This window comes from Leucoraja erinacea, chromosome 24, assembly GCF_028641065.1.
Source record: "Leucoraja erinacea ecotype New England chromosome 24, Leri_hhj_1, whole genome shotgun sequence".
Lineage (NCBI taxonomy): Eukaryota > Metazoa > Chordata > Chondrichthyes > Rajiformes > Rajidae > Leucoraja > Leucoraja erinaceus.
In genome coordinates this window covers 3770595-3792952 of record NC_073400.1, presented here as the reverse complement: position 1 = coordinate 3792952, position 22358 = coordinate 3770595, and the positions used below count along the sequence as shown (strand labels likewise).

Below are 22358 nucleotides of genomic sequence, written 5' to 3'. Positions count from 1 at the left end.
ACTGGTAGTCATGTCCCACTGAGCAACCATTTTCTGAAATAGATTCATCACAACCTTATTCTGCATGAAGTAACATACAGATTGGAGAATAACCTTTTTTAGATAATTAGATTCGTAATATGGGTTTGCAATTACAAAAGTTACAACCAAACATTTTCTTCACAGAGTGCAGACACTTTCAAAAGGAAAATAGAGTACAAGAAACAAAATAGAATAGAAATGACAGAAAGCCTGAACTACAGGATATAAAAGGGGGCAGGTCACATACTTGCAGGAGTTAGTGTGGGTGGATGACCTGATTAAGTTTAAAATATTGAAGAAGAAATTTGCAAGAATTTTAACTGAAGTACTATCACAACATTTAAGAGACATTTGGACAGGTAATAATAATAATAATACATTTTATTTGTATAGCGCTTTTCAAGGACTCAAAGTCGCTTTACATGGTGAGTCAAGAACAAAACAAAATAGAGCAGTAAGACAGAGATGCAAAGGGGAGGGAGACATGGGACTAAGGGTGTGCAGAGGTGAAGAGATGGGTACATGGATAGGATAGGTTTAGAGGTTATGGGCCAAGCACGGGGCAGGTGGGACTATTGTAGATGGGGCATGTTGGTCGGTGTAGGCAAGCTGGGCCGAAGGGTCTGTTTCCCTGCTGTATGACTCGATGTCTCTTTGATTGTTTTCAGAAAAAGCAGCCACAAAAAATGGGCAGGGATGAGAGAGAGCAATGGAAAGAAAAGGCAATGGGAGGAGACTTGCCAGAACTGCAGAGGAGGCTTAAGTTAGGTTTAAACCACATGGGATCACATTCAGTGTGACGTTTATGTGTATTATCAAAATATGAAGATGCTCATGTCACATCGTGTTCCTATTTAGGAATGTGCCAAAAGCAGACCCCATGAGGAATATCAAACGAGACTTAACACCACGTCTCAGTGAAGAGAAACTACAGCAACAAGAGAGAGGTTTTGATTCAATTATTTGTACGATTGCATTCTCATTTGGTTTCATTTGGCCAGAGGTTCCAATATTAACAGACACCAATGCTGGAGCAATTAAAATGATGGGCTGCCAATTTGCCCAAAATTAAGAGCTGAGATTTTAAAGATAAAAGGACTAGAAATGAGGATGAAAATACTAAAGTGAGGCATTGTGTGAATGGGAAACACAGGAGGTGAGCCTAGGGGAGAAACGTCAATGGCACTTAATGAATGAAGCGAGGTCAGCAGCTTTCAGGTGGTGGAAAATAGGAGGGATGCCAGGAATATACAGGATTAACCTCAACCGTCAACGGTTTGGAGATAACAGGTTAGGCGAGGATTTCAATGCGTGAGGAAGGGTTGGGTGAGATGCTGCAATCTGATAACATTAGGCCAGTGGTTAACTGAGACTCCATGTTCAAGAAGGAACTGCAGATGCTAGAAAATCGAAGGTAGACAAAAGTGCTGGAGAAACTCAGCGGGTGCAGCAGCATCTATGGAGCGAAGGAAATAGGCAACGTTTCGGGCAGAAGCTGGAGAAACTCAGCGGGTGCAGCAGCATCTATGGAGCGAAGGAAATAGGCAACGTTTCGGGACGAAACCCGTAAGGGTTTCGGCCCAAAACGTTGCCTATTTCCTTTGCTCCATAGATGCTGCTGCTGCACCCATATAACCATATAAAAATTACAGCACGGAAACAGGCCATCTCGGCCCTACAAGTCCATGCCGAACAAATTTTTTTCCCCTTAGTCCCACCTGCCTGCACTCATACCATAACCCTCAATTCCCTTCTCATCCATATGCCTATCCAATTTATTTTTAAATGATACCAATGAACCTGCCTCCACCACTTCCACTGGGAGCTCATTCCACACCGCTACCACTCTCTGCATAAAGAAGTTCCCCCTCATATTACCCCTAAACTTCTGTCCCTTAATTCTGAAGTCATGTCCTCTTGTTTGAATCTTCCCTATTCTCAAAGGGAAAAGCTTGTCCACATCAACTCTGTCTATCCCTCTCATCATTTTAAAGACCTCTATCAGGTCCCCCCTTAACCTTCTGCGCTCCAGAGAATAAAGACCTAACTTATTCAACCTATCTCTGTAACACCCGCTGAGTTTCTCCAGCACTTTTGTCCAACTGAGACTCCACTGTTGCTCACCTGTTTATATGTTCTCTCTGCCACACAAAGAATGAAGAAGAACATCCACATCAAACAGAAACGCTCCAAAATGTTAATCAGCACCAAGGCAATGAGAAGCCCCTCAGGGTTTCCACCACAGCTGATTGTCAGTAGCTCAGAAACAGAAGACGAGGCCAGCTGGTCCAAGGTTTTCTGTTGGAAAAGGCGAAATGCAAAGGGCAGCAGGGTGAGGACAGAAGTCACCACGTATCCCAAGATCCGGTAACCATTCTGCTGCTCAAAGGTATTTGCCTGTTGATGTAAAATATAAATAGAACAGAGGTGAGGCGGAGGGAGAAATGAGAGGAAGAATAGTATTTGCAGAAACACACAGCTCTCATTCTCCCTTAAAAACCCAAAATCTATATCTGGAGTTTAGACACCTTTGACGTTTTCAAACGCTAATTAATCTAGGCTTTCACATTTCTTTAACTAGCTTTTGGAAAGAATGGGTATTTAAATAATGGGCAGTTTAAAAAAACTATGTAGACAGATACATGGGTGGGATAGTTTTAGAAGGATAAGGGCCAAACGCAGGCAGGTGGGACTAGTGGACATGGGGTATGTTGGTCGGTTTGGGCAAATTGGGCCATCGGACCTGTTGCCACGCTGTATGCCACTGGAAATGGAGGACTGACCAAACTTTGTGCCTTCCACCACAGTGATGAATGCTGTGGTGGATGTTTGTGTTACATTTTTATTGTGTATTGTGTGTTCTTTTTTTATGTACCGCTGCTGGCAAATTCATTTCACTGCACTTTGTGCATGTGACGAATAAAACTTGACTTGACTGCACCACGCCCTGCCCTGCCCTTCCATCCATCTGAGTAACACCACAGCAACCCTGGGCTGCATCTTTTCTAAATCCAGAGGCACCTTGCCCAGACATCCCCGTACCACCCTCTCATTCACTGTCTCGTCTCGTTTGCATTTCTGTCTCGTCTCAGTCCCAGAGAGAAATCAGGTTTCAATCTCAGTCCCAGAGAGAAATCAGGTTTCAAGTCACTTTCACCGTTTACCACGAGATGTCCAGAAACTCACCCGCTTCATGATCATTCCACTGATCTCCAGGACGGACATATCAAACTTCTTGCATTCATTTCCTTCCCAGACAATGGCGCTGACTCTCTCTGAACTCCGGCTGCTGCTGTACAACCAGTTCAAGTGGTTCTGAAATTAAATAATGTTCACTTTAGAGCCACCAGTGACTGAAAGAGCATCATCGTCTTTTAAATGAGGATAGCAAAGGCATTGGAGGTTTGTCATTTTGGAGATGTGAGAGAATGAGAGCGTGAGACAGAATGAGAGAGAGAGAGAGACGAGAGAGAGAACGTGAGCGAGTGTGAGAGTGTGAGAGAGAGAGAGAGAGAGAAAGTGCGATCGAGTGGACAAGGACAGTGAACATCAGAGTGAGGATTTTTAAAAACTTCCATCAAAGTGGAAACTAATACAAATCAGAACAACAGATAATAAAAGGTCCTTTTTTTGTAGACTATCAGTGGAGATGGCAAGACACAATTCAGTGAAGGTAGAGTTAGTTTAAAATGCTGTCGGATCAGTCATTCACGCACACACCAGATGGTAACTAACATTTGGAAAGGACGGACATTCAGGACAATGCACTGCTGGTATGTAGCAAGCCTCTCACCACAGGGTACATGCACTTGCTGAGCACATTGAGCAAAGCAGTGGTCACTGTTTGTTCCAAATCAAGTTCTCTCAACCCTTTCCCCATAGAGTATTGGTGGAGTGTTTTGTGAAGAGTTTGGTTCCCAAGACTACATTGGTGTTGAGATTGTGGAATTCCACAATGCAAAGGGAGCCAGTGCCCAATGCTCGCTTCTCTGTCAACTCTCTCCTGAAGCACTGGGGAACGTTTTACTGCGTTAAAGGCACTGCATTAGAGGCAAGCCATCATTGAAAATAAATAAACTGTAGATGCTTAACATCTGAAATAACATAAAATACTGATCTGTCAGCATCTGTGGAAGTAGGAGAGATACACTGCCCTCCATAATGTTTGGGACAAAGACCCATCATTTATTTATTTGCCTCTGTACTACACAATTTAAGATTTGTAATAGAAAAAAAATCACATGAAGGTAAAGTGCACATTGTCAGATTTTAATAAAGGCCATTTTTATACATTTTGGTTTCACCACGTAGAAATTACAGCAGTGTTTATACATAGTCCCCCCCATTTCAGGGCACCATAATGTTTGGGACACAGCAATGTCATGAAAATGAAAGTAGTCATGTTTAGTATTTTGTTGCATATCCTTTGCATGCAATGACTGCTTGAAGTCTGCGATTCATGGACATCACCAGTTGCTGGGTGTCTTCTCTGGTGATGCTCTGCCAGGCCTGTATTGCAGCCATCTTTAGCCTATGCTTGTTTTAGGGGCTAGTCCCCTTCAGTTTTCTCTTCAGCATATACAAGGCAAAAGCTCTCTTTTACCTGCATGAAGGAGGCAATTAAACACACCTGAGCAATTACAAACACATGTGAAGCCATGTGTCCCAAACATTATGGTGCCCTGAAATGGGGGGGGGGGGGGGAACTACGTATAAACACTGCTGTAATTTCTACATGGTGAAACCAAAATGTATAAAAATGGCCTTTAATAAAATCTGGCAATGTGCACTTTAACCACATGTGATATTTTCTATTACAAATCTCAAATTGTGATTTACAGAGGCAAATAAATAGATGATGGGTCTTTGTCCCAAACATTATGGGACTCCCTTCATCAGAGTTGGGAAAATAAGAAAACAGGCTAGTCGCAAATTGCAAAGGCTGCCAGGGTTGCAAGATAATCCCAACATATACGGAGGTGTCTGAATAAGTGTTAAGAGAGAGAGCACAAACAAACAAAGGGACACATTAAAGCTCTGGCCATAGCAGTGTCTGTAGAGAGAAAATCTGTTAATGTCACAGATGCTTGGATTTACTGCAGAACTAGCCAGTTCTGATACAAACAAAAAGTCACCTGACATGGTTTAATTCAACGTGGAGTCCAAAAGGCCAGAACATGCTCAGATGGAAGATACGGTACAGCTCCTCCGGCCTATTTGGACCTTATTGGAAGAGTACAGGAGCCCACATTCAGATAGATCAGAATGGGAATGAAATGGAAAATTACCGATGGACTGACAGGCAACTGGAAGCTCAAGGTCACTTCTGTGGACGAAACAGCAATAATCCACGAAAACAGTGATCCAATTGTATTTAGTTTCTTCACTATAGAGACTACATAGTGAAAACTGAATGTGGTGCACGAGAATGAACTACAAGCAAATCACTGCTCCATGCATTACAAGGTCCAGACTCACACACATGTTCTTTCTCCTACCTTGCACCTTGTAATAACGCCATTTTATTTTCACTATTCCTATATCTCCATTGTATCTGCTTATATTTAGAGAATTTCCATACAGATGCCTGACTAGTCTTCCTTCTTCATTTGCCCATCAAGAATGACAGAACCCTTGAATACATCTATTTCTCAAACCTTTGAGTTCACCTTTGTTCTGCCATTTATAATGAGTTTCTCCTCACCTGCCCTCAGTTTATTCTCTCTCCCTGGAGGCATCCTGATCTGTTGGACATTTCTATCATTCGATTGTGTAGGAAGGAACTGCAGGTGCGGGTTAAACACCAAAGAAAGACACGAAATGCTGGAGTAACTCAGTGGGACAGGCAGCATCCCTGGAGAGAAGGAAAGGGAAATTTCAGGTCGAGACCCTGCTTCAGACTCACTTATTTTCTCACTTTCTGTTGAAGGATTCACAACCCGATATATTAAATGTTTCACTTTCCAGAGATGCTGAGTTCTTGGTATTTCCAGCAGTTTGTGATTTTATTTAATAAATGCAAACCATCGTTGTTATAAAACGAGCTACAAATCGTTGCACGGATCAGCAGCACCCACCTGTTCATCTTTGGATTCTTTCTTAGGCAGTGGCACTCTCTGCATGTTCTCACAGTCACTCTCACTGCTGTAAGAGGAATGGCATCGAGGACCATTGAGAAGATCATCCCATAACATATCCTCAGTCTCCGAGCCCTGCTGACTACTCTCGGAGTCCTGCCGGGAATTACTGCAGCTCACGGAGCTGAAGCTCATGTACGAATTATCCTGCGACTAAATAAAGGAAGAAAAATAAAACACCCAATCATTTTACGTCTGTATCTGCGAGTCTACTCAGTTTTAGTTTAGTTTAGAGATACAGCTCAAAAACAGGCCCTTCAGCCCACCGTGTCCGCAGCGACCAGCAAACCATGCACATTAACATTGCCCTGCACACGCTAGCGACAATTTTACATTTATACAATTATACCAAGCAAATTAACATACAAACCTGTACGTATTTGGAGTGTGGGATCTTGGAGAAAAAACTCACGCAGGCCACGGGGAGGACGTACAAATTCCGTACAGACAAGCAGCCGTAGTCAGGGTCTAACCCGGGTCTCTGGTGCTGTATGACAGTCGCCAACGTGCCGTCCACTGTTCAAACTTATTACTAACTCGGCACAATAACGAGAACTGAAACTAGAAGTGGAACTAGATAGTGGTTCAGTTACCCATTATTTAATTCTAAACGAGCTACAATACTTATACTTCTTATTGAGTAAGAGCCAATTTGTACCAACATATTCTGTAATGATTCATAATAACAATTACATATGCCTTTTGTACACTGTGTCCCCCTCAGCCCTTGATGCCATCGAGTGAGTGCCTGCTGACCATGGATGAGTTAGACGCAGAGCCGACGGTGGAAGAGCCCAGCAAGGCCATTGACAGCCTGGCCTCAGGCAAGGCCCCAGGCAGTGACGGGGTTCCCCATGAACTGATCAAGCATTGCAAGACTACCTTAAGGGCCTGTCCCACCAGCATGCGACTGCATGCGGCGAGCTCGACCAAACGTGGTGGCTTCAGGCGTACGGCCTCGCGGGGTTTTTGGACAGTGTCAGTTTTTCGGAGCCCCGCGCGATGTCGGGACCAGCCCCGCACAGCTCCACACGGCTCCAAGTGTGAGAGAAGCGATTGCAACAACTACAGAGGCATCTCCCCCCTCAACATCGTCGGCAAGGTCATCTTGGGTCATCTTGATCCGCCTGCAGAGGCTGACAGAACGTGTCTACCTAGTCACTGTGCGGTTTCCGAGCTGGAAGGTCAACAGTCGACATGGTCTTCTCCATTCGCCAGCTCCAGGAGGAACGCAGAGAACAGCGGATGCCCCTGTATGTTGCTTTCATTGACCTCACCAAGGCGTTCAACCTCGCCAGCAGAGATGGCCTATTTAAGGCCCTGCCAAAGATCGGCTGCCCACCAAAACTGCAGAGCATGATAGAACCTGGATAGCGCAGACTGCAGTGGCTGGGTCATGTAGGATGGCCGTATTCCAAAAGACATCCTCTATGTAGAGCTAACATCTGGGAGGAGAACCATTGGCCGCCCTCAGCTACGTTACAAGGATGTCTGTAAGAGAGATATGAAGGCGCTCGACATCGATGTGGAGTCCTGGGAGAGCCTTGAGCTGACCGCACGAGGTGGAGAGGTATCCTGAACCAACATCTCAAAACGGGGAAGAGAAACTGTTGAACGCAGCGGCAGACAAGCGGGCATGCAGAGAGGAGCGCAGCAACTTCAACAAACCAGAGACCACACACACAAATGTGACCTTTGCCACAGAGAATGTCACTCCCACATTGGTCTCTGCAGCCACAAGCGACTCTGCTCCAGCCGAGATTTGGAGCAAGCAGCCAACAACTAGGATGCATCACCCATGGTCAGTCATGACCCAGGGGGGCCTGCCATACTTTGCATGCAATTACTGTACGCAGGTAGATCCCCTCTGTTGCAGTGCCGAAGGCATGTTTCAGGAGCAGAGCGAAGAAAATCCCAAAGAGTGTGGGAGCGAGGACGCAGCCTTGTTTGATGCCACTGCGGATGTCGAAGGGCTCCGAGAAGCTGCCATGGGTTACGAAGTTCTTCTCGGATTCTTGATTGGATTGGTAGTATCCAACATGTTTATGATAGAAGGTAGACAAAATTCCTGGAGAAACTCAGCGGGTGCGACAGCATCTATGGAGCGAAGGAAATAGGCAACGTTTCAGGCCGAAACGTCGCCTATTTCCTTCGCTTCATAGATGCTACCGCACCCGCTGAGTTTCTCCAGCAATTTTGTCTACCTTCGATTTTCCAGCATCTGCAGTTCCTTCTTGAACAAATGTTTATGATAGATATTTGCAAAAGAATAAGCACTAAGTTTAACCCACCAGATCTTTTTATGACATTAAAAGCCTTTTATCAGGACACCCCCAGCCTCACCTTTTCTGGAGAACACATTATTTTCTAACTTCTCATTCTTATTAATGCTTTCAGCTTACACTTTTCGTGAAGAACCCTCTTGCCTACAGGTAGACAGAGGTAGACGTAGATAGCTCACCATCAAAAAGGCAGCAACTCCTGGAATGATTTGTGTAGGAAGGAACTGTAGATACTGGTTTAAATTGTAGACACAAAAGGCTGGAGTAACTCAGCGGGTCAGACAGCATCTTTGGAGAAAAGGAATAGGTGATGTTTCAACTCGAGAAGGGTCTCGACCTGAAATGTCACTTATTCCTTCTCTCCAAAGATGCCGTCTGACCCGCTGAGGTACTCCAGCTTTTTGTGTCTCTCCTAGGATGATTTTATGCCTTACTCCCTCCCCTCCTCTTTAAATGGGCAGCATGAGAAAGACAAACACTTACTATGTCAGGGAGCCCGATCTTGATCTTATGGTAGATACTTTGATAAACTCATCATTGAAGTTCATACCTGATCTGGGGCTGGAGATTCAAACTCGGAGTCCTGTAAGCTGTCAGAATCTCCCACCAGCCGTTTAGGAATCTCCCACCTTGGAATCTTCTCTCTACCCTGTAAGTAGAAGGGAAAGTGATTGCAGGAACAAAGGCAGGACTTGGTTAAAGTTGCTCCAAATACATGTCCAACTTCACTTGCAGACTGTAATTCACTTGGGTGGGGGTGGTGTGAATAGAACAGAAATGTTTGTGGAGATGTGGTTTTCAGCGCAGAGAGAGACAGGCAGAGGCAGAGGCAGAGGCAGAGGCAGAGAGAGAGGAGAGAGGCAGAGAGAGAGGCAGAGAGAGAGAGAGAGAGAGACAGAGAGAGAGAGAGAGGCAGAGAGAGGCAGAGAGAGGCAGAGAGAGAGAGAGAGAGAGAGAGACAGAGAGAGACAGAGAGAGACAGAGAGAGACAGAGAGAGACAGAGAGAGACAGAGAGAGACAGAGAGAGACAGAGAGAGACAGAGAGAGAGAGAGAGACACACACTACCTCTGCAACTCCAGTTGTTTTGGATTGTGCACTTCTTCGCAGTCGTAAGATGCTCAAAGTTCCCTTCACCCTTTGCTGCGATAGCAAGTGCCTTGTTTGGCCCTCTGTTTCTTCACTAGAATTATCCTCTGAACCTCGACTGGCAACTCTTTGCTGTGTATCCTGCGAACATGAAGGAGGTTTAAAGCCTAGTGTATCGCTGTGCAGACTTTACCGAGTACAAAACAGGTCGACAGGTCTGAACAAGAACTAAGTGACTACCAGAAACTGAAATTAATTTTCTAATCCTTATTACAGGCATGAAGGCATACAGCTGAGAAACAGGCCCTTCGGCCCAACTTGCCCACACCAACCAACATGTCCCATCTACACTAGTCCCACCTGCCTGCGTTTGACCCATATCCCTCCAAACCTATCGTTTCCATGCACATGCCCAAATGTTTTTTTAAACTTTGTGATAGTCCCTGCCTCAACCACCTCCTCAAGCAGCTCGTTCCACACACCCACCATCCTTTGTGTAAAACACTAGCCCCTCAGGTTCCTATTAAATCTTTTCTCCCCTCACCTATTCTTAACAACAAGAGGCTCCAGCTCTAATAAAATCATTATCGATCTATGGATGACTTCCAAATCGTCATCTAAACAATAGATAAATTGAAAATTAATCCACAGATTGATCAATCTGCAAGCAACATATCTGAAGTAAATGTGTACAAACTGAGTGGAAATACTCAAGCAACTGAACTAAATTATGAATCAGAAGCACCAGACCACAACAATTAGGGGTACGGACTTACTTTCCCATTGGGCGTGGGGACCATGGAGCCACGTTCAACCTTCCTAGATAGGTGTCTTGTTTGTGTAGTTCTGAGGATAAAGGAAAAGACACTTCATTCCATGCATACACACTCCGGAATAAAACAGAGCACCAGCATTCATTCCCCAGATTTGGAAGGGAGGTTTATGGAAAAAGATTTTCACTGTTAGATTTTCATCTCTGGGATGCTCATGACCCACAAATAGTCTCATCATTTTTAATCCGCCACCTAGAATCACCAGGTCTCAAAAATAAATGGAAACTGAATGCGGAAATGCTTCACTGGATAGATTAGTAAAGAGTTATAAAGACACTACTCAATCTGGATGTTGTCTTGATAAGAATGTATCGCAAGAGCTGGGCCCAGTCCTGGGAAAAGTTAATATTATCAAATTCATTGAATATATTAGTCAAGGGAAATTAGGTTACTGGGCCTTCCATGTTCAATACAGCCCTGCAAGTTATCCAATTAGTCCCACATCCTACATTATCCCTCCCCCCCCCTTCCCCCATAGTCCAAAAAAGCACATTCCCTTTCCAATCCCCATTGCAAAATTCCACCAATTTTCTATGCAGTAGATACCATTTTAACATTTTACCCTTTAAAAATCCCTCTTGTTCTTTTGCCAGTTATCTTACTTCTGAAGATAGACACAAAACGCTGGAGTAACTCAGCTGGACAGACAGCATTTCTGGAGAGAAGGAATGGGTGACGTTTCGGGTCGAGAGCTTTCTTCTTCTCGGGTTTCTAACCTTCTGCCAGTGGAAGTTTCTCCCATTTTTCTGCCCACATCCCTCGTAGATTTGGGCACCTTAATTAAATATCCCTTAACTTATTCTGTTTCAAGGGTAAAATTCCAGCTTCTTCAGGTCTACAAAATTAGTTCCTCAAGCTGGTATAATTCCAACAATCTATAGTGTTCCCTCTTTCAAGCATTGACATCCTAAAGCTTAGAGTTCACATTTGAACAATCCTTCCTCTGCATCTAACAAGTGATTTAAATCGTTTTTTTACTTCGGCAAGAACTTCTACTTCCTTGCTTTTACCGAATGTGCCTCTTTGTAAAATCGAGATCTTTGAATGCTTTTGCAACAGTCCAAGTTAGACATTGTGAATCACTGACCACATTATAATTCTATCTCGATTCTGAAGCAATCCATTTCACCTGTATTTCCATGAAGCTTCTTATACTGGCATTTATAACTGCCTATGTAATTCCATTCACCCATCTACACAGGTGCTGCAGTGTAGCGTGTTTGTAATCAATTTTACAGGCACTCCCTGACCTATGTAATAGGCGATTTATGTAAACTCGTCACACTAGGCAATCCCATTAGAAGAATAACCTGTGTTATTTTAACAGGAGGATGGCGAGCGTTTCCCGTCTACGTCATTGATATAAAAGTGTCGCCCAGGATTGGTGCGACACTGGGAAGGCGAGTGAGAATGAGGGAGGTGGTGAGGGCAACGCTGACCGCTTCCACAAGGTTCACCAGCCGCCTCCTTCTCCTTCTCCCTCAGTCGCCTCCATCCTCCCCCTTAGACACATTGGACTCCCGGGGAGAAGGAGGGGGGAGCAGTGGAGTGGACAAAGCAATGGGAGATGGAGGAGGAGGCAGTGCAAAAAGGGGGGGGGGGGGGGGGGGGGGGGGGTGGGGGGGGGGGGGAGCCAAGCGACGGCCGACAGGAAGAAGCGGCAGCTGGAGGGGAGGGAGCCCCATAGTGACTGAGCGCGTCCTGTCAGTAGCTGCGGCCTGATAAAAGCGCTGTTGGTCAAGGGCTACAACGTATGCCGCAACAACAGCAGTCAACCGGATGGGGCTGTAGCTGGTGAAGAAGGTCTCGCTGGTGCAGAACAGCAGTATCAACACCTAGTTTTATGGTGAAATGACACAAAGTGATGAAATAACCGTGGGTCAGGCAGCATCTATGGAGAACATAGATAGGTGGCAATTCAGGTCTGGACCCTTTTCCAGTCATTTTGTGTATTAACCTGCATCTGCAGTTCTTTGTTTCTGTCTAGTCTTAATGTGATTCCAACTTGCATAAAATCTGTCTTAATTAAGGGTTTGTGAAAAGTAACTTTTATGTAAGGTGGGAAGTGTCTGTGATTAGAAATGCCAACAAGAATTTAGAAAGAATAAGCCACAACTGAATGTATAGGAAAAAACGGCAAACGCTGATTTAAACTGAAGATAGACACAAAATGCTGGAATTACTCTGTAGGACAGGCAGCATCTCTGGAGAGAAGGAATGGGTGACATTTCGGGTCGAGACCCTTCGTCAGACTGATGGTCTGAAGAAGAGCCTCGACCCAAAACATCAACCCTTCCTTCTCTCCAGAGGTGCTGAATATCCCATTGAGTTACTCCATCATTTTGTGTATATCTTGACTGAGTATATATATATATATATATATAAATTGTATTAAATTTGTGAATTATAGGGCAGTTGTTGGCATTCATCATCTTCATCATCATCATCAAAAGACTCACCTCCTGCGCTTGCCTCCATTTGTGGGGGAGGGAGTTTGCCTCTGGGTGGAGACTATCTGGCAGTGGACAGTCCCCAGTAGCAGCATCAGGACCATGGGGTTGATGATTTCATTGACGTACAACACTGGATCTTGCAGGTAAAGGCCGATGGCAATCACTTAAAATAGAAACAAATTGGCGATGAAGGGCGTGTCGTCTTACACAAAGCTGCACATAAAATGACAACAGATAAGGACATGGTCCTGCGTTGACAGAACCTACCTTCCATGAAGTAGAGCAGCAGAAGCCATGCAAAGATGCCTCGTGAGGTTACCTGGATCCACCACTGGCAGAAAAATGGAAAGAACAACACTCGTACTATCCCCTTCCGTGTTAAAGCCGTCCATGGACTTTCAGGTTTAGTTTTCACAAAGGTTGATCCTGGATGATGAACACAATTAGTTAAAACATCACAGCAGCTCTCAGAGGGAACAATAAAAACATACTAAAAGCTGATAACAGCCGGGCATGGACATTTATAACATCAGAAAGAATTGAACATGCCAGGCTTTGCTTGCTTAAACAAAGATACACACAAAATGCTAGAGTAACTCAGCGGGACAGGCAGCATCTCTGGAGAGAAGGAATGGGTGGCGTTTTGGGTCAAGACCCTTCTTCAGACCCATGCTGCCTGTCCCGCTGAGTTACTCCAGCTTTTTCTGTCTATCTTCAGATTTAACCAGCATCTGCAGTTCCCCCCTAAACGTTGCTTAAACAAAGCTTTGAAATTAGTATTAATAATGATTATTCACAGCTGTTTGACACAACTGTGTAGTTTACTGGACTGGTTTAGAGGACAGCTAAGAGTTAAGAATTAAGAATTAAATTATTTGTCCGGGGAAACAAGGAAGTTATAATTCCTTTGTTAAATGACATTACTGGGCATGGATTAGCTTGGGGAACTGGGATATTACAGTAATGGCCTCCCCTTTATTCTAAGACTTTGGCCCTTGGTTCTGGACTCACCCAACATTGGGAACATTTTTCCTGTATCTAGCTTGTCCAGTCCTTTTATAAGTCTCTATAAGATCCCCCCTCATCCTTCTAAACTCCAGTGAATACAAGCCCAGTCTTTTCAATCTTACCTCATATGACAGTCCCGCCATTCCAGGGATCAATCTTGTGAACCTACGCTGCACTGCCTCAATCACAAGGATGTCCTTCCTCAAATAAGGAGACCAAAACTGTACGCAATACTCCAGATGTGGTCTCACCAGAGCCCTTTACTTCATTTATTTATTCATTTGTGTTTTATTTCAAAGCGTTCCCACTCTTTTAGCCCATAGCAAGAGGTTACAACAATACACTTAATGTAGCCACTTGTGGTTTTTTTATGTAAGGTTTTCAAAAACTCTATAATTAATGTTAAATAAAATGTTTGTCCATAAATAATTATTCTACGAAACTAATGCATCCACAACACTGTAATAAGATCTGCTCGGTAATTCTAGAAAATATACTTTCACAACACAGAGTGCATTTTTTTTTTTTTACAATTATTTTCCTTGGAAATTCTGAAGAGCGATCATTTGGGCCAAATACAGGGAAACAAGACTTGCCCAGTGTGCCAACTTGTTCGGCAGAGTCAATGTGGGCCTGTTTCCATGCTATATAACGCAGCCGCCCGACTCATCACCCACACCAAATCCTGGCATCACATCACTCCAGTCCTCAAACAACTTCACTGGCTTCCCATCTCCCTCCGGATCACCTACAAAATCCTTATCCTCACCTACAAAGCCCTCCACCATCTGCCCCCCCCCCCCCATATCTCACTGACTTCCTCTCCCCCTACCAACTCTCACGGTCCCTCAGATCAACATCAGCCGGTCTCCTCTCCATCCACAAAAGCAACCTCCGCAGTTTTGGGGACAGAGCCTTCTCCAGGGCAGCTCCCAGGCTCTGGAACTCCCTCCCCCAACTGATCCGCAATTCCGTGTCCCTCACTATCTTCCAGTCCCGCCTCAAGACCCATCTCTTCACCTCTGCCTATCCTTAGCCCCACGTCCCCCTCCCTTTTCATCTGTGCATTAATTGCCTCATATTGTGTTTTGAATTGAATTCTGTCTTTACTTTGTGTACTAGTCATGTCTCTACTATTTATTTCATTCCCCTTACATGTTTTTCCTCTACCTGCTAAATTTTTGTAAGGTGTCCTTGAGACTCTTGAAAGGCGCCCATAAATAAGATTTATTATTATTATTATTATTATTATATAAAGCTCGACAATTCTACCGAGTCAATTGCATTTTTGGCTATCGTTTCACAGTACTGACATTGGCTTTTCATTTAAATAACTGTGGAGGCCAAGTCAGTAGATATTTTTAAGGCAAGGTTGACAAATTCTTGATTAGAACGGGTGTCAAAGGTTATGGGGCGAAGGCAGGAAAATGGGATTAGGAGGATTAGGGTCCGCTGATTGAATGGCGGAGTAGACTCAATGGGCCGAATGGCCTAATTCTACTCGCATAACTTGTGAACTGAATTTAAATTTCCTGACTGCCTGCTGGTATTTGTATATGTTCCTTTAGTTTATCAGACTAAAGAAAATTACTGGGGACAACATCCTTGGCACTCACCTCTTACAAGGTCAACATCAATCAGGTCAGACTTTATTCGGCCAGTTTTTTTTGGTTTACTTCGCAGACCCTGTAATGAAGCAAACAATTCTGGTGAATTTCAAAATCTCATCGGTGCCTGCAATACTGAATGAGCTGCCAAGAAACAGTGACTTGTTTTGTTATATTTGCACCGAGCCCCTGGTGTGTCAACTTGGAGATTGCCAGCTGCTATGACTAAACCAATCGAGAAACAATGCAATTAAATTTTGTTAGGGGAGTTCACCAGTACACACCACTCCGCAAGATTGACTTTTATAGTTCCCATTCACCAAAGAAAGTCACCATTGATTTTATTGTGATCATTGGGAGACTAAAGTGTGCCAAGAAATCTCATTCAGAATTATTTGCTACTTTTTAGTAACGACTTGTATTTGTACACACTTTAAATCTGTAGTTCAAATAGCTATGTTTGGAAACATACACAATTTGAATGCTCATACAATCAGGATTCCCATTGAAATTCATCACAAGCTTCCAGGTTGTGAATTTTCGTGTGCTGCCATACCCTACACATTGGAGAAATACAATATATAAATAATTCATAATTGTTTTACATATTTCTATATAAACGATAATTACATTAAAATATCAGGTGTACAAAAGAAACACTGTTAAATGGTGACTACGTTTGCTGACTGCAATTCAAATAAATCTGTACTTCAATTAAATCAACTGAGGTGAAAAGCCATTGATCCATATAACCATATAACAATTACAGCACGGAAACAGGCCATCTGAAATGAAAGCAGTGACGTTTGGACACTCAGCAGGCCAGGCAGCATCTGTGGTGAGATAATCAGTTAACATTGCAGGGATGACATGACTTCAGAATTAAGGGACAGATGTTTAGGGGTAATATGAGGGGGAACTTCTTTACGCAGAGAGTGGTAGCGTCCATGCCGAACAAATTTTTTTTTTCCCCTTAGTCCCACCTGCCTGCACTCATACCATAACCCTCCATTCCCTTCTCATCCATATGCCTATCCAATTTATTTTTAAATGATACCAATGAACCTGCCTCCACCACTTCCCACTGGGAGCTCATTCCACACCACTACCACTCTCTGCGTAAAGAAGTTCCCCCTCATATTACCCCTAAACATCTGTCCCTTAATTCTGAAGTCATGTCATCCCTGCAATGTTAACTGATTATCTCACCACAGATGCTGCCTGGCCTGCTGAGTGTCCAAACGTCACTGCTTTCATTTCAGATTTACAACATCTGCAGTCTTTTGCTCTTCTAACGCTATGCTCTAAATGGGATTTCGTCTGGAGACCACCTTTTGCAGTATTTCCCGCAGAATCTCAAGCAAAATTGTACACCCATGGTGCAAGCAGTTGGAATCACATTTATCCCTGGAGGATTTTAAAGGAACTGAGGAGCATACTTCAGGAGGAAATCCAGAGGGGAAAAAGGGGAGCATGAGGTAGTGTTGGTGGATACAATTAAGAGGAATCCAAAGCAATTTTGTGTATAATATATAAAACATGGGTAACTAGGGAACGAATAGGCCCCCTCCAGTCAGTCAGTTTAGTTTACTGTCAGGTGTACCGAGGTGCAGTGAAAAGCTTTTGTGACGTGCTAACCAGTCAGCAGAAAGACAATACATGATTACAATCGAGCCATTTACAGTGTATCGATACATAAGGGAATAACATTTAGTGCATAGTAAAGCTAGCAAAGTCCGATCAAGAATAGTCCGAGGGTGACCAAAATGGTAGATCATAGTTCAAGATGCTCTCTGGTTGTGGTAGGATGATTCAGTTGCCTGATAACAGCTTTGAAGAAACTGTCCCTGAATCCACTTCTATACCTTTTGCCTGACAGGAGAGGGGAGAAGATGGAGTGGCCATGGTGCGACTCGTCCTTGATTATGCTGCTGGCCTTGCCGAGGCTGTCATCTATGTGAGGATGTGCAAATCACAGGTTTGTACTTGCCAAAGAGTGCAAACACTGACCATTGCCAACAAATTCTGGTCCATGGAAATCCAATTGTTAATGATTTTACTTCAGGCTTCCATTTAAAATTCCTGGAAAAGGTCCCTGCAGCCAGAAACCTACCAGTCAGGTTTAACTATAGCAGCAGCTGATTCTTAGAATTGCCAGTCCTCTCTCTTGGTATTGACAACACTGCAGTTATCAATGGGAACTAGCTCACATTTTCCAATGCATGCATCACAGATGCTGACCTTGGCACCTTGCAACATTCTATTTAAGGTTTTACAAAGAACCCAAACCGTTTCTCACAACCAGGAATGCCATCTATTCAAATATTTATGTTTCATCAAGGCTTTGAGAGCAGGAACATTTTATCAGACTGTTATTCCCACCTTAATCTCCTTCTGCTCAATCGACTTTTCCCAGATTTGTTGATCGTAAGCTCCAATCTGAAACACAGCAAGTTATGTGGTGAAAGGTCTCACCGTTATTTTTGTTACCGCAATGGTACTTTCAGACTTGTCGATCTAATATCATACTTACAATAATTCAAAGGAAAAGCTCCAAATACAAAATTAGAGGGAGCAAGCTAGTGCACGAGTACGCAAGCCAGCATATCAATGAACGGATCTGTACATTTGTTTGTTTGTGAGAGAAAATTAGGATATAAAAGTGACATTTCTTGAATCGTGTCTGGAGTGAAATCTTGTCCAACCAGAGGACCACCACCAACCACTGTGGTTTTTATTACATAGCCATCACCATCACTTGATTAAATTAATAATTGCAAAACTAGCCACATACATGTTTTGACCGGACTGATCTAGCACTGAATAGGTTCAAAGAAGCTGTAACCATCAGGAAATGGTGAACAAATGATCTTATATCTAAAATAGAGAAAACCAAAGGAACCCTGGTTTGCGTGATGGTCTGGGCTGCGTCCACAATTCCCTGCTATTTCTTGCGCTCTTGGATGAAGCTGTTCCCAAACCATGCTGTGATGCACCCGGTAAAATGTTTCCTACGGCGCATCTATAGACGTTGGTGAGAATTGTTGGGAACATACCGAACTTCAAGGCGTCAAGGTAGTTTATTGTCAAATGTACCAATTAAGGTACAGTGAAATCCGAACAAGCCTTCTGATGAAATGGAGGCGTTGGTGTGCATTCTTGACCATTGCTTCTGGGCTTCAATATGGGTGGTCCAGGACAAATTGCTGGTGATATTTACTCCTCGGAACCTGAACTATCTCTACCTCGGTGCTGTCAATGCAAACTGGGGCATGTAGGAGAACTGCAGTGGGTCAAGGATGCTTGGTAGACTGATTTAATGTGTTCCACAACTAGCTTCTCAAAGCATTTCATTATGGCGGATGTCAAGGCCACTGGTCGATAGTTGTTCAGGCAGGAGATCTTGTTTTTCAAAAGGTGTCAGATAAGAAGAGAAAGTATAGTGAAATGTAAAGCCAGTGGAAGGGATATGGGTGGAAGGGGACAGTGGGGATGGGGAAAGATGGGAGATAAAAGGGAAATGGAGGACTTGGGTATTGGAGACGACTTCATAAAGGAGGGAAAAGAGGGTGTCAAGAAATAGTCTGTGCGGTTGAGTAAGATAGTTGTAAAGTTGAACCACTGGCATCTCTCTCACCAATATCGCTTTTATTGTCTCCATCACAGGGGAAAGACATCTACCTATACGACCCCCCCCACCCAGCCACTTTTCTTCTTGCAGGAACACCATCTCTTAAGGGCCTGTCCCACTAACGCGACCTTTACAGGCGACTGCCGGCACCCGTGGTAGGTTGCCAAAATTTTCAACATATTGAAAATTCAGCGGCGACCAGAAAGACGCGACGTCTCTTTGGAGACCTGTCACGACCATACAGGCTGCATGGTCGTGAGAAGTCATCCGTGACATGTCGCCAGTGTTCGCCTGTATGGTCGTGAGAGGTCACGTCTTCCCAACCCCACACATTTACATAGAGAATGTATTTAAAAAACATTTGGACAGGTGCATGGGTAGGAAAGGTTTAGAAGGATATGGGTCAAACCTGCAGGCATGTGGCATAGTGTAGATGGACAACTTGGTCGGCATGGTAAGTTGGGCTGAAGGGCCCGTTTCCATGCTGTATGACTACGCCCTCCCCAATGAATGACTGTATGACCGCTCCCCTCCGTGGTTCACTCATCCCTCCCCACCAGCACACCGCATCCCCAGGTAAACCCCTAAAGCCGAAGGCGATATAACACCCTGTCCCTGCACCCCCTCTCTCACTTCCTTCAGCAGTCCTTCCAAGTGAGGCAGCTGTTCACAGGCACCTCGTCAAACCTTGTCTATTAAATCTACTGCTCCCTATGTGGCCTCCTTTACATCAGAGATCAAGTGTAGACTAGGCCGAAGTTTTGCCGAACACTTGCGCTCCATCGCCCAAGGCACGCTGGATCTCCTGGTTGCTAACCACTGTAACTGTCCTTTGATCCCCACACCGATCTTTCTGTACTTGGTTTCTTCCATTGTTGGTGAGAGGCCACAAGCAAACCATAGGAACATTAGCCATTATTCCAGTTCAGTAGCTCACAACCCAACGATATTAACATTGAATTCCGTAACCTCTCCAGCCCCCTCTTTCCCATGCCTCCCCCACCCCACTGCACACCAATCTCTCACCACATCCCAACCACAAAGTCACCTCGCTCCTTTTCCCTTCTTCCACACATTCATTTCCCATCTTCAAGACATTTTCCTTTCATTTCCCCGTCTTTCCTTTCCCCTGTCCCCTTCCATATCCAGAAGATAAGGCACAAAATGCTGGAGTAACTCAGCCGGGACAGGCTGCATCTCTGGATAGAAGGAATGGGTGATGTTTCGGGTCCAGACCCTTCTTCAATCTGAATAACTCCAACATTTTGTGTCTATCTTCAATGTAAACCAGCATCTGCAGTTCCTTCCCACACCTTCCATATCCAGATTTACAATTCCTCCTCTTTTATCCTAATCTGACAACCTTTTGTCTCCTTTTCACCTCCAGCCTTTGTCACTCACTGCACCTGTCTATCATTAACCCCCCCCCCCCACCTTTATTCACCTAACACTTCCCAGATTTTGTACCACCCCCGGCTCTTTTTTCCAGCTTTCTCTCCTCCCCCCTCCCCCACTCGTATCTGTCTGAAGAAGGATCCTGACCCAAATCATCTGACAATTCCCTCCACCACCATTGCCTGACCTGCTGAGTTCCTCCAGTACTTTGTTTTTTGCTCAAGATTCCAGTATCTGCAGTTTCTTGTATCTCCACTCATTCCAAATTAATGCAACACATTTGCAGGAGGAAATTATGACCTCACTGAACATTTGGAACATACAGGTTAGGTGCATTGAAGGGAAACGTTGCTAAGCACTCGGGAGGGAAAGAAAAATAAGAAAATATTGGTCGATCAAGAGGAAATAGACAGGAAGGAGACACGCGAGGAGCATAAACAGCAGATTAGGTCTGTTGATCCAAAGGGTTGATGCTGTGTTGCAAGTTCCATCAACGCCCATTTACTGCTTGTACTGGGTGTGATAAGTTGTGCACATACCTTCCTCTGGTACCAAGTTATGGTGTCTCTTGCTTTCAAGGCCATCTGTCGTTCATCTTACCTAGATACCAATATACAAATAAAGTTGATGCAATTTAGGGCTCAGCGTGTAACTGGCGTGATTCCAATAATGGTCACACAAGGTCCCACATGAAAATTACACATGGTCCAGCAGCGAAACAAGGTACTTTGTGCCACTTGAAAATCTTCCCAATCCATCTCCTAAAATCCACCCCACAAACCTTGCTGCCCCTCTACCCACCCCTGCACCCCTATCCCCCCCCCCCCCCCACTTTAGACACATCACCAGAATCCCACCTTCACCCACCAGAACAACTTCTCTCCCCTTATCCCCCCTTCTGCAACAAAACACATCCTCCCCCACCCACCCACCAGCAAAGATACTAGAAGAGCTCCTCTATAATATTTGCCCACCAGAGACCTCTCCCAGCCAGATGCCCCCTCCCATTCTCCACACCAGAACATTCCTCATCTTCTTCTGTCCACCAGACTTTCCCCCCCTTCTTCACCCCTCACCTCAATCTCTCCCTTTCTTCACCCTCCACCAGAACCCACCTCCCTTCTCTCCTTCTCCCCCTCACCTGAGCCCTCCCTTCTCCTTCCCCTCCCCTCAACACCGTCCACCCCGACCCTCCCTTTCATCCGGAATCACAACCATTCTCCCCATCCATCCCTCCCTCCCTCCCAACAGACCACTTGCTCCTCCATTCCCTCTCCTCCAGCCGCCATGAACCCTCCGCCCTCCCTCCCTCCTCTCCCACCGTGCGGCCTGGTGGGGAGCGGGAAGCCGCGGCCCCGCACTCACCTACTGCCGCCGCCGCCTCCCTGCGACCAGGCACCGGGCCGCGCGGGGGGAGGGAGAACGGGGAGGAGTCCAGACCAGACAGGGCCGCGGGTCGAGGAGGCGGGAGGGAGGGAGGGAGCGGGGCCGGGCCGGGCCGGGTGAGGGGAGAAGCCGGGCCGCTTGTTGGAGAGAGCCGGGGCCGCACAGCCCGCTACACGGGAGGAAGACGCGGCCTCTCCTCGTGAACATTAACGTCGCACCCTTATACAACACCCATGAATAGTAATCTTTCTAAATATTTAACGAGACGCCGCCTCCTGGAGCGCTCGCAGTTGTGTTTAAAGAACCAGGAATCCGCTCAACAAATTGCTGCGTGATACCAGATTGGTTTTAACCGTTTAAAACACCGTGATGTGGGCGTTAAATGTATAAATTCAGGCGCAGAAAAGTTGGCCACGTAACTACATTCACTGGCTTTAAGGTCATTGAGTTGGACACCATGGAAACAGGCTCTCCGGCCCACTACATACATCTAAACCATTCATCCCACGCCGGTATT

The 22358-nt window shown here is 44.9% G+C and overlaps 1 protein-coding gene across 2 annotated transcripts in view; it reads right to left on the bottom strand.

The window, feature by feature from the left end:
• The window catches only part of LOC129708580 (protein PHTF1-like), a 30579-nt gene extending 8551 nt beyond the window's left edge, over positions 1-22028 (bottom strand). The window contains exons 1-12 of one of the 2 annotated variants that reach the window (XM_055654395.1): positions 21821-22028; positions 20995-21055; positions 17812-17868; positions 15439-15508; positions 13082-13240; positions 12821-12977; positions 10305-10374; positions 9508-9669; positions 8991-9089; positions 6099-6305; positions 3208-3336; positions 2146-2418 (exon numbers count right to left, since the gene is read on the bottom strand). In XM_055654395.1, the coding sequence (XP_055510370.1) occupies positions 2146-2418; positions 3208-3336; positions 6099-6305; positions 8991-9089; positions 9508-9669; positions 10305-10374; positions 12821-12977; positions 13082-13240; positions 15439-15508; positions 17812-17868; positions 20995-21039 (1428 nt within the window). In that variant the 5' untranslated portion in view covers positions 21040-21055; positions 21821-22028. The remainder of the gene's footprint in view (positions 1-2145; positions 2419-3207; positions 3337-6098; positions 6306-8990; positions 9090-9507; positions 9670-10304; positions 10375-12820; positions 12978-13081; positions 13241-15438; positions 15509-17811; positions 17869-20994; positions 21056-21820) is intronic. The other variant, XM_055654394.1, reaches the window with a different exon arrangement.
• Between the last annotated feature and the right edge of the window lie 330 nt (positions 22029-22358).